Below are 12,396 nucleotides of genomic sequence, written 5' to 3'. Positions count from 1 at the left end.
TCTACAGTCTAGACTCTACAGTCTTGATTCTATAGTCTAGATTACCTCAAGTGTCGCAAGTGGGCGATGCTCACCATGGATCGCCATTATCGCGACGACCTGCCGCAACTTGATTACCATTGTTGCAACCATACAAGCGTAGTGGTTCCAGTTGCCCTTCGGTTCCCATCACATTTATTTATTGAATTAAATTGTAAATTTAATTCTTTCCTTATGCAGCTGTTTTCTATAGCGACGTCTCTTTGGGGAAAGTCTTTTGATGGGGAAAAGAATTCAAACGTATGTACATAGGTTTGTAGTTTTTATTGGGATTATTATATGTTATTATTTTATTGTACGTATCGTTGGCATTGTTAAAGAACTACACAAAGCAGTAATTCCTTTAGCTATACGATGATATTGGGAATTGGAATTTGGAAATTTTTGCAAATTTTGGATGATAAAAATTCCCATGAGAAATTGATTAAATTTTGCCAAAGGCAGTTTTTTCAAATTTTATCATAAAATAATCAGATTTTTGGCCAAAACTAAATAAATAAAATAATTGTTTGAATATGGAATGCCATACCTCGTTGAGTTCGTAATTAAATTTCCAATCGAACTGTGTTTTCAAAAAAAAATTCTATGTCGTTTCAATTTTTTGCAAATTTTGATGATGGTACCCCTTACAAAAAATGCGAAAAAATGGCCAAAAATTATTTTGACACAGTCGGTCAAAAAGTGATTTGGTTGGTTAGTATTGGTAATTAGGAGTACAAAACTGTAATTCTTTTCGATTTCTGACCATTTTCAGCCAAGAAATACCAAAAATGCCAATCGTAAATATTAAATTTTAACAAAAATCGTTTTTCTGTTTTTTTGCGAATATTATCATCAATATTTTTATCACAGCAATCGAAATAGTGGTCCAAATATTGAATGTCATATCTCGTTGAGTTCGAAATTAAATTTCCAATCAAACTGTATCTTCAAAAAAAAATAAAATTTTTTTCACATTTTTGGCTATTTTTGATGATGTTACCCCTTACATAAGATGTAAAAATTTACCAACCTTTTATTTTCCCAAATTCCTTTAGAAATTGATTTGGCTCTTTGGCATTGCTAAAAAGTTATATAAAAATGTAATTTTTATTGCCGTACCATCATTTTTCGCCAAGTTATGACGATTAACCCACCTTTGTAAAAACCGCTTTCCTTAGCTATTTATCCTTGATTTATATTTCCTGCAAGGAAACTCCGACATCCCTGCGATTAACATCTGCTGAAAGAAAGGGCATTCGATGGTCGACCAGCAGATGGGCGGCAGTATTCCCACACATCTTATCCGTTTGTCCCGTTCTCGCTGGGCGCGCGAACGTGAAATACAGCGCAGATATGAATTGAATTGCACACATGGTGACATATCGCTATCGCCCACCGCACATGTGAGCTGCTCATTTCAGTTCAGTTCAGTTCAGTTGAGTTGCTTTGCGTTGTGTTGAGTTGAGTTGGGCGAGAGCATTATGAAATTCCGTGATATGGTGCTCTGGTAATGCCCATGCCCCAACAACCAGAACCAGAACCACAGCCAGAGAAAAAGGCACGCAGGCAGAATCGGGGCGATAGACGAAGTCCGGCAGAAACGGCGGCGACCAGATGATTGCCGTGTGTAGTATGTGCATAGTATATGGGTAGTCCGTAGTCCGCTGCTCGGGCACATTCACCAATTGCCGGCGATGGCGGACGGACGCACAGTGGAAAACGGAGGAGGAGGAGGAGCACAAGGAGGCGGAGGAGGAGGAGCAACATCGCCCAGATACGCGATCCTCGACTGCGATGGTGGGAGCGACGATGCCTGGGCCCTGCTCCTGCTCCTGCACGCGGCCAAGAGCCATGGGATCCATCTGCTGGCCATCACCACGATGGGATGCGGCAACACCAGCAGGGAGAACGCTGCCCGCAATATGCGACGGATTCTGGATGCCTGCAAGCGCACAGACGTAAATATAAATACACCCAAGTGCACAGCGAGAAAAATTCTATTCGATTTCCCTTATTTCGAAAGTCATTTGTGAGCTGAAACTAGAGTTTTGTTCTAAAAATCGCAATATCTCAATTTTATTAAATATAATTTAAACTCCACAAGCAAAAATGCAAGCAACTTGAAAGTAAAAGCTTTTTGTGCCAGTGTCGTTTGCTCAGGGAATTAAACAGATCATTATTTACATCGCTGCATGCAATTGATTATTTATTTATGAATATGCACAAATAAGGAAAAAAATATATTATTTTAAGATTTAATAACCACGACACATTTGCTTATATATGTCCAATATAATAAGCATTGCTTGCGATTGCTTGAAATGTAGATTTCAATTAGTTGGAAATTCCCAAAAACCATTTTAACATGTTAACATATTATAATAGAATTTTTCATTCTGAAAATATTTCTTTGTTTGCATCTAAAAGCATTGTTTACCTATTCCAGATTCCCATTTACCTCGGTGCTGTAGATGCCCTCATTCCCTCGCTGGAGGATGAAAAGAAGTATTTCCATGGCCGCGACGGATTCGGTGATTGTCTCACCGACGACTGCGTCAAGTTGGAGGACATCGTGCAGCCGGAGCACGCGGTGACCGCCATCCATGATCTCTGCCGTTCCAGGCCCAAACAGATCACAGTATTTGCCGTCGGCCCGCTAACGAATCTGGCTTTGGGCTATACGATGTACGGCACGGAGTTTGGTGAGAATTTCCGCGATCTGTTCATCATGGGTGGCAACTACCAGGGCGTGGGCAACTCCTCGCGTTCGGCGGAGTTCAACTTTCACTCGGATCCGGAGGCGGCGCACACGGTGCTGCTGAGGACCCGCTGCCCCATCACCATCCTGCCGTGGGAGGCCTGTCTCCCGGAGCGATTCAATATACACATTGTAAGTTAAACATACATATACTTGGCAAAGGTTTTCTCTTACCTAATCCCTCTGCTCCTGCAGAATTGGCGCCTAAAGGAGTTTGCTGCGCGGGCCAAGGACGCCGGTCATCCGGCGATTACCATGTTGAACCAGGTGGAGGCAGCCCAGTGGCTGCCGATGATCGAGCAGTACGGCATCGATACGTGGAACCCCTGCGACGCCATCGCTGTGGCCGTCTGGCTGTTCGAGGATCACTTGACACGGCGGCACAACACGTGGCATGCCACCGTCGATCTGCGTGGCACCCACACCCGTGGCCAGATGGTGCTCGATCATCTGCGGGAGCGGGAGAAGTATCCGGAGAACGTGCGCATCATCGAGCTGGTGGACGCCGAGTTCTTTAAGCGCATCTGCGAATGGATTGCCGGCTTGGATGACGGCTCTCTACTCCGCGACACTCAATAAACCCATATCTGTAGTAATTCCCCCATTTTTTTTTTTCTATCAGTTTATTTCCCTGTTGATGGTTGGGGAGGGTCTTGGCGATAAGAAAGTTTTTTGGAACAGGTGCACACCACTATCAATAAACCAATTTCGAGGGGGCACTTAACTTAACTTAAAGCGGAATTTAAGCTTTAAACATTTACTCGGTGATTAAGCATAAGGTTGCTAAATTGGCTAGGAAATTGAAGAGCTTTTGTTGTTCATAATCAAAACTATAATTTTGTAATATTTACAAGCCTTTAGCTGCAGCTATTTATTTGTGCAGTGTTGACCCATAAAGAGTATTAAATAGGTAACAACAAATATATGTAAATACAAGTGAAATCAAAATAAATGCTCAATTGCAATTGCTTATGAAGATAATATTTAATTATAGAACAATTAGAACAAATAATGTTTCTATGTAAGCATTTACACAAAAATTCAAAAGGGAACTATTTTTGAAGTTCCTGCAAGAATAAAATCATTTTTAATGACCTTGATGTATTTAAGCAATAAAAAACTAGTATAACAAAAAAAAGGGAATTCAATCAATTGAATTACTTGGCATTCTTCTTGGCCCTCTTAATCCTTTGCAAAGGACCCTTTTGCTCCGCGGGCGCGCGATATGTGCCATGCAGCTTGTCCAGCAGACCGAGCACTCCGTAATTGTAGTTGAACCTGGAAGGACAGAGGAGGAGAGTCACAATCAAATTGGCAAGGATAAACAGGATTAACCAGGATACTCACTTGGCATGGTGATAGTCGTGGAACCGCACCGAACCCGCCGACCAAGGGAAACTGTAGCCGGTGTGATCGCTCATCGAGTTGATAATGGCCAGGCCGAAGATGACATAGGCCAGTGCCACGTGGGTGCCCAGGATGGCAATGGAGGTGGCCACCGGCAGCAGATTGGCCAGCACGTGCTCCACCGGATGGGCGTACAGCGTGATGGCGGCAATGGGTGCCGTCCACTCGTGATGCTTCTTGTGCACATACTTGTACACCGATCTGTGATGGAGGAGGCGGTGGGCATAGTAGAACATGATCTCCTCCAGCACCACAAACACGGCCAAATCGCGCACGGATCGCTTGAGTGTGGGCAGCACCCGGATGTCCTGGCTGTTCTCCGTTTTGTAAACGAACTCGTACACCAACCAGCACACCAGAAAGTTAACCACCGTCAGATTGAACAGCACCACCTTAACGGCATGCCACAACTTGGCCAGATCCACTGGCTCATTCTGGCCGGGCTGAATCTTGTATTTGCGCAGGAAACGCGGCCGGTTTGTGATGTCCATCAGAGTGAAGATGCCCGCATATAGCCAGTATACGATGAAGATGACCAACGTGCTGCCCACCACCCAGAGGCGCCACGAATCCTCACCCACGGTGTCCAGCAGCGAGTTCCATTTGTCCTGCAGCAAATCGCCGCACTTCGTCCAGCCAGCCAGCAAGGTGTCCATTGTGGTCGAGGTCTGGGCGAAAACTACTCGCTGACCAGCCGCTTGGCTACCTAATCCCCATGGTGCCCTACACCCAGTGGGTTCCATTGGCGGTCTGATGAAGCCCGCAATATATATATATATGTATATACCTATCCTTAAAAGTAACTATTTTCATAGCAAAATGCTACTGTTCGTTTGGAAATATTTGCATTTGCGGATGATACTTGTAATTAAAAATTCAGTTTGATTATAGGATTTCGTAGATAAGCTAGAATAATTGAAATTAAAATTAAATGACATGTATCTTTTCATAACCATAAAGTAGCTCATTTCAAGGATCAGTCAGCTGGCACTATCATTTTCTGGTTTTGGTACCTAAGCACTCTTTACGATTTTATATATGACTGTCCAAGCTGATTAATATTGCGTACGAATTTAGAAATCTAGCTAGCTTATCACTCCTTTTTGCAGTCGATGGCAGATTATGGTCAAGCATTACTATTGTATTTAGATTAGGAGTAGAAGTCCATCTATATATGGTTCTTATACCATATTTGTTGTTCAAATCCCATCGATTCAAAGTTCAAGCCCTGGGGGAGATATAATAGAATTTTAGTAATATAATAATAATATATGTGTTAGTTCTTGAACTTGGTCTTGTTGATAGGGAAAGTGTGACTAAAAAGTGTGAGAAAGAGAAACAGAGCGGTTTTTTAGTCGAATTTTTTCATTTATTGTTTGTATTTCTCATCTTTGTATATTTGACTTAAATTGGTTTCTTAGTTCACTTCTGGTTTTTCGTTTCGTTTCATTTGGTTTTCGTTATCCGACTTTAAAACAATTCACTTGCTTTTGGCGATTTATGCCATCATTGAACGCCATCAGTTTTGCTATGCTAGTTTATTAGTTATTATGTTTAATTATATAGTTATATGTAATGAAGCACAGATATTCGAACTGGATCGTGTTGAAATAAGCCAGAATAAACCGATCGAGAATAAAAGGGGGACCCAACGAAACCATCTGGGAAAAAATCTCAATGAATTGTAAAATTGTAAAATTCACATAAAGTAATTGTCACATACACATTTATGGGTATATATGTATGTATGTACCTATGTACTTATATACTCGTATATATCATAGATCTAACGCTTAAGCAGATTTATTATAAATATTGCCGTGTTCATTGGATTGTTTTGAATTCATGTCTGTTTCTGTTCTGCCTGGGGATGCATTAGCTTTTTAACTTCTGGTTCCAATACTCCATTATTCCATATTTCCATATTTCCATTTTCAATTTCAATTTTCGTATCTCTGCGCTTATTTTGGTTGTGGTTTAATTAGTTGAAAAGGCACTGCTGCATTCAAACTATTCCATTTGTTCTTTTTTGTAGCCCCCGGATCTTGACCCCTTAGTCTCATTTGGTAATTTTTTTTTTGTTTAGAATACACAATTAATTTTAGATTTCCTTCTAGTGCACTTGCCCTAATTTCCAAACCGAATGCCCGCGCATTTTGCATATTTCATTTTACATACGAGTATCTGTAAGCGTTTTAAAAGTATCTCCTCGAACTGAAGTATCTTTATCTGTACGTGAATTATTATTATTGTTTGCATTATTTGTGTGTGAACATATATTCCTTATTACCTACTTTTACTTACAAAAAACTCATTTCCTTTCATTTTTCTGCTCTTTTTGTTTTTCATAGATTTTTTGTTTCAATTTTATACCACATTACCCTAAATCGATTTATATCATTTGTGCAATTGTTCTGCGTCTTTTCAAAGTTCCCTAAGCAAACCCTCTATGAAAATAATCTAAAATTCGTTTCGCATTAAATTAATTGCTAAAACACCGGGACAACAATTGAATTCTGGAGTGTGTAGATGTGTAATTTAAATGTCATGAAACCTTCCCAACTTTTACAAAACTTAAATGTTAAATATCGCAATTGCTAGACTATTTGAACCTAACGACAGCTATGTGTATATTTAAATTGTTTATCTATTCACGGAAGCTCAACGAACAGACATTTCAAATCCTCAATTCAAATTAGATATCTTGTGGGTATAAATAATTATAAACTTCTGGTAGGGCTTGTTAATAATACTGTTTGAAGAACATATAATGGTTTGATTTATTGAACTATTGTCAAAACTGTGGAATAATGCAAAATGATCTGTCTTCAATGCCGTTCTTTCAGTTTAAAATTTCACAAAACATTTTAAGCCTTAGTTTTAGATTCTTACAATTACTCGACTGCCTAAGTTTTCGCTTCTTAAATAATATTAAGAAAACAATAGATAACCTTAAAACAATAAATAATATATTGTTTGTAAAACACTCGAATAAACTCATAAAAAATTATATTATTTTCTTTAAATAGTTTTATTTCTTCAAAGACTTTCGCATTTAACTTTTGGCAGGTCCTTCATGTAGGATAATTAAATGGTCGTTTTTTGTTTATTGGTTTTTGCCTAGTAAAAAAAACACAATTATGATACATATTATTCAAATGACCGGAAATATAAAAATGGAATAGAACTTGTTAACACTACAAACGGAACTTAGATGTAACCATCCTATCCTCTAGCATTTCTTCTCTTCAGGATTCTTCAGACTAAGAAGCGTGCCGCCGGCTCCCAAACATTTCTCCACTTTCGTTTAAAAGCTTATTTCTAAAGGAGAACCTTGAGCTACAACAACAACTACTAAATGACACTGGCGATTCCAACGACCACGCCCACTATTATTCAAGTTGTCCACGCCGATGGCCACGATGACCACGATGGTGGCGATGCTGGCGACGATGATTCCGGGCCTCCGCCTCCGTTTCGCTGTCGCTATCCTCCTGAACCCGCTGTGGCTCCTGGTGATTCCGCTCAAGCTGCCGCTTCCGAGCCTGATCCACCGCCTCCACCTCCCCCTCCTCCTCGTCATCTTCATCATCGTCAATGGCATCCTCATCGTGCTCGTTGAGCAGCAGCGGACTATCATCGCCCAGGCGATTGGGGGGCAGGGCACTACCCGGCGTTGTGGGTGCGGATCGGGTGATCCAACCCTTGCGGGCCACTCGTCCCCGGTTCACAAAGAAGCTGGCACCGCTGACCACACTGCTAACGGGACTCTTGAGCACACAGCGCTGTGCGCCCGATCCCCCGGATCCCCCGATGGCCGCCATGGGTATGTACAGAGCCTTGTTGGGTTGCGTTTTGCTGCCGGAGTTGAAGAACTTTTTACTCCGCCCACTGGTGACGCCGGAAATGGATGCGGATGTGGTTAGGATGGGCTGCAGCACCTGCTGCGAGTTCGAGGGCGTCGATAGCGTGTGCTGCAGCCGCGGCTTGGCACCGGTGCCGTTCAGCAGCAGCTGTTCGTAGCTAACGCCCGCCTGCAGCTGGCGGATCTGGTCGAGAATCTCACGCACCTCGCCCGTCGGACTGGTGGCCTGGGGCGGCGAGCCCGGTGTTCCAATGTTGGCCAGACTACTCACGCCGGACACCTGAGCCGATGGCTGGCAGCAGTTCTCCAGACTATGCAGCGGATTGGGTTGGATGCAGCCATTGCTGTATATCACCGGTGTGCCAGATCCACCCGATGCGCCAGTGGCACCCGTTACCGATCCACCCAAGCCGCCCATTGCCAGGCTATTCAGGGAGGCAGCCTGTGTGGCCGATCCACTTTCCGCGCCCTGAAAGGCACCGCCAGCTCCTCCGCTTTCGGGCAGCATTCCTGCAAGAAATTAAATAAGTTGTTAAATAATTAATAAGTTGTACCAAAGAGTTCCTATCCCAGTGCCCACCTGCCACACAGCTGTTGTTCACAAAGATGTCGCTGAGACTGCTGCTGCTATTCGCCATGTAGCGGAAGTGCTGATCACTCTGGGACTGAAGGTAGCCCACAACAACGCCCACGCCCACGCCCACTCCCTCCTCGTGGGAGGCGTGCAGCCGTGTGCTGTAGAGCGCTGCTCCGCCCGGAGCACTGCCCAGTGCCACGGTGGCATAGTGCTGGGCCTGCGTCTGGGCGGGCATCAGTCTCGGCTGATAGGCATCCGTTTCCACCAGCTGGGATGCCGATCTCGGCATGGCGTAGTGCACAGATGCCAGCGGAGCATTTGGCACCTGGTGCGCCGTCGCCTGTTCCATGGATCTCAGATGGCTATTCCCATGTCCGTGGGCATTCGCATTCACATTCGCATTGGCATTGGCATTGGCATGCGCATGGGCATGGGCCACATAATGATGCAGACCCAACTCCGGACTGGCTGCCCGGGAATACGGTGGCGGCACGAGCGTATTTGCCTCATTGGCATTGCAAATGAAGCTGGAGCTCAGGGAGTCGACGGTGCTGGCCGCACTCAGGGATCCCCCGGCAGCCGGACGGACGATGTAGTTCCGGAAGTACTGCACCATCAGGTAGCTAGAGCTGCCGTTGCCTTTGCCATTGCCCGAATCGGTGTTGCAGGTGAAGACAAGCGGATACAGATCCGGTTTGGAGGTCACCTGTAAATTGGAAAGGAAATGAGGAAGTTAAGCGAATCGATTTATGTATATGATTACTTACCTCCGTATAGGGTGGCGGCGGATGATGAAACGAGTTGCAGCGACTATATTGTGGAGGTGCGTAGCAGGAACCGGCTGAATCGCCCTCGGATTGGGTGTGATGCTCGTTGAATCCCCAGCCGCACAGTGTCCTCCGCTTCTTCCATAGCGAGTAGGCACACAAGATGGCCAAGATGATGGCCACCACCACGCACCTGCAACGAGATATAAATTTCAAATCAATATTTGTGCATTCTAGAGAGGATCGTTATTCACTGCTCCGTTTGCAGTTGGCGCGACTGAATGAAGAAGCCCATTGGAGCGGATCCGGATGCGGATGCGGATACGGCTCCGTGTCCTGCTGTTCCCGTAATCGAATTCCGACTGAAATTTGTTTGCCTTTTCGGTGGCCAAGAGATGGGATTATATGAGCTGGATGGCGGGTGGGCGTTTGGTGGGGTTCCGTTTGTGTCTCATTAGTTGGCATTGCCATTTCCACAGCCCCCAGGGGAGGTGGCTGGTACTGTGCTGATGTGATGGTAGTGGTGGCCTAGCATGGGGGCTACCAGCTTGCATAAGCCTCTCGACTTGACTCGACTTTTGACTTGACGCAACCCCGTCGCTGGGCGCCACCTTTGCTGCCAATAATAATAATATCTCGCATGCCACACAATGCCAATCGGCTGGAAGTCCGGCCAGAACCCCACACCATCCAATCCATTCGATCCATCCCACCATTCCGCCATCCCAAAGCCCCAAAAGCTCCCCCCATTGAACGGCCTTGCAGTCGACCTCCGGGGAATCCCCAAAAACAAAAACAATAACAACAGCAAGAACAAATGCAATCCATGACCATGACCATCGCAGTAACTAAATAAATCACTCTTGCTGTGCGCAATTAAAAGAATCAAAATCTAGGAAACTACAACCACAACTATTGCTTTTAAGATTTACATAGGAAAGATAAGATAGATAGGAAAATTCCCAAAAGGAGCTGTTTTTCCAGGGAAACCCCTTTCACTCACCAGAAAAACCAGTGGGTGGCGAAGAACAGATTGAGAACATGCGAGTCCGAGGAGGGCGGAAGGGGGCGTGGCCCACCCTGATACGGCGGACAGCAGCCCTGGGTGCAACAGCCCTGAGTGCAGCCCTCGCAAAATCTGGCAGACACCTGCGAAAATAGAGCAAAAAATATGGCATATTGTATTATTATTAATTCAATCATAACAAACATTAGCCACTTTAAATAAATCAAAAGACTTAATTAAGAATTTACTATAATAAACCATAAAAAAACACATTGCTTTGTGGTGTTTCGCATAGCAAGTGAGCACTGTACTGAGCCCTTGTTATTGTACTCATATTTAAACATGTGTGTGTGCAATGCATTTATTACCGTTGGGAATCCAATCGCAATCAAATTAAAATTCAGGGGTGCATGCAACATGAATGCGCTTGCGTTTATTTATGCAACTTTTTACTACTTTATATTGTTATATATTTTTTATATATTTTTCCAAATTCAGAATTCTCTACTGTTATAGTGTAGCATACTTGCAGGCACCTTCACAAGCGATTTTATCACCTTGGCAATTTACATATGCATGTGTTCAATGTGAAAGCGTTTAAAAATGTAACATGTCATAACTTGTTGTTGTTTTTCGGTTATTATGCTAGCTTGAGTGCTTGCAACATTGATGAAATGAAGGGCACTTACGTTCGCTGGCAGCAGCGCCAAGAGGAGGAACAAGGAGAGCAGGAGACACTGCAGCGCGTTCGTGTGCGTGGGAGAGGGACGGAGCAACATCTTTCCTCAGCCGCTACCGCTGCCTCAGTCGACGCCGCGGTCGCAGTCGCTGCTCGGGCTGGCGCCAAATGTCCTATGGGGCTGGGGGAGAGGAGATGCGGGGAGTGTGTGCCTCTCCCTTATTTTCTCCGATTTTTCGCCTCCTTCTAGTCGCAGCCTCCGTTTTATGTCCGTTTTCCTACGCTTTTGGTCCTCGTGTGTGATTTGTTCCTGCCTTTTGTTTTGGTTTTTTATTGTGTTTTCTTTTTGTTTCTCTTGCTGTTTGCTACTTTGCAGTTCCGTTATTTGTGCCACATGCTGTTGTTGCTATTGTTGTTTTGGTCGCACTCACACAAACAGCGTTTTGTTTTGTCCTTGACAGACGCCAAATGCAATTTAGCGTAGCATGCTTTTGTGCGTTGCGTTGCGATTGTTGCTGCTGCTGCTGCTGTTGTTGCTGCTGCAGAGAAGAGAGAATTTGTTGCTAACTGAGTGCTGCATTGTATTATTTATCTTATGCCACACCAACTACAACACATTCGCGCATAGGAGCACCAGCACACACACACACGCACGCACACACATACACAAACACCTCGACGACGCCAAAGAAAATTTTCTTTCGTGTGACGCCACTCTTTTCTTTTCTCTGCCGTTCACAATTTAAATTTAAACACTGGCTTTGAAACACACGGCAGTCGGAAAAAATGCACTAATGTAACCCCAGTAAATTGTTGTTCCGAAAATTCAAGGCATATATAGAAAACAACAACAACAAGAGTGGGTGTAGCAGGATATTCGGTTGCGGGTGGTGGGTAACGGGGATGGCAAAATGCGAATCAAGGCGCAAAGCGGAATTCACCGTTAGCCTCGAACGTGGGAGCGCGCACAGCAACAACTGAGCGACAAAAACGGAAACAAAGGAGCCAGCAGCTTTGTAACTGTCAGCCAGGATTGCCACCCCTCGCAAAGAGCTAAGGATTGGAACCATATTTGTTGCATGTATCTAAAAGTGTGCTACGAAGATTTTCAATTTCGTTTCTTGTTTGAACAGCACTGCACTTTAAGTGACTTAAAACCGTCGGATATTTATAGAAAAATGAAAATTGGTTGTTTTAATATATAGACTAAGAAGCTCTTCTTTCGCAACATTTGGCCAAAAACCCCCAAGTTAACCAATTCATTGTTAGCCTGGCAACCCCAACAGCTGATGGTGATTTACTAAACGGAAGCAAAG

At 44.1% G+C, this 12,396-nt stretch overlaps 3 protein-coding genes across 4 annotated transcripts; 1 reads left to right on the top strand and 2 right to left on the bottom strand.

Moving 5' to 3' along the window:
* The first annotated feature begins 1,388 nt into the window (after positions 1–1,388).
* On the top strand, positions 1,389–3,375 carry LOC120456462 (pyrimidine-specific ribonucleoside hydrolase RihA). The gene is made up of 3 exons (XM_039643308.2): positions 1,389–1,979; positions 2,468–2,911; positions 2,975–3,375. The coding sequence occupies exons 1-3, from the start codon at positions 1,716–1,718 to the stop codon at positions 3,356–3,358; spliced, it is 1,092 nt and encodes a 363-aa protein (XP_039499242.1). The 5' UTR covers positions 1,389–1,715; the 3' UTR covers positions 3,359–3,375.
* Positions 3,376–3,819: 444 nt separating this feature from the next.
* Positions 3,820–4,851, bottom strand: LOC120456463 (fatty acid hydroxylase domain-containing protein 2). The gene is made up of 2 exons (XM_039643309.1): positions 4,127–4,851; positions 3,820–4,057 (listed from the first exon to the last, which is right to left on the bottom strand). Exons 1-2 carry the CDS (start codon positions 4,840–4,842, stop codon positions 3,937–3,939), a joined length of 837 nt encoding a protein of 278 aa, XP_039499243.1. The 5' UTR covers positions 4,843–4,851; the 3' UTR covers positions 3,820–3,936.
* Positions 4,852–5,547: 696 nt separating this feature from the next.
* Positions 5,548–12,087, bottom strand: LOC120456677. 2 transcript variants are annotated; one of them, XM_039643634.1, is made up of 6 exons: positions 12,022–12,087; positions 11,091–11,619; positions 10,399–10,544; positions 9,396–9,588; positions 8,632–9,334; positions 5,548–8,561 (listed from the first exon to the last, which is right to left on the bottom strand). In XM_039643634.1, exons 2-6 carry the CDS (start codon positions 11,178–11,180, stop codon positions 7,579–7,581), a joined length of 2,115 nt encoding a protein of 704 aa, XP_039499568.1. In that variant the 5' UTR covers positions 11,181–11,619; positions 12,022–12,087; the 3' UTR covers positions 5,548–7,578. The 2 variants fall into 2 exon arrangements, with proteins under 2 accessions (XP_039499568.1, XP_039499569.1); XM_039643635.2 differs by lacking the exon at positions 12,022–12,087 and having other exon boundaries at positions 11,091–11,793.
* Positions 12,088–12,396: the final 309 nt, after the last annotated feature.

The sequence above is a fragment of the Drosophila santomea genome, chromosome X (assembly GCF_016746245.2).
Source record: "Drosophila santomea strain STO CAGO 1482 chromosome X, Prin_Dsan_1.1, whole genome shotgun sequence".
Taxonomy (NCBI): domain Eukaryota; kingdom Metazoa; phylum Arthropoda; class Insecta; order Diptera; family Drosophilidae; genus Drosophila; species Drosophila santomea.
This window is presented reverse-complemented; position numbering and strand designations above follow the sequence as displayed.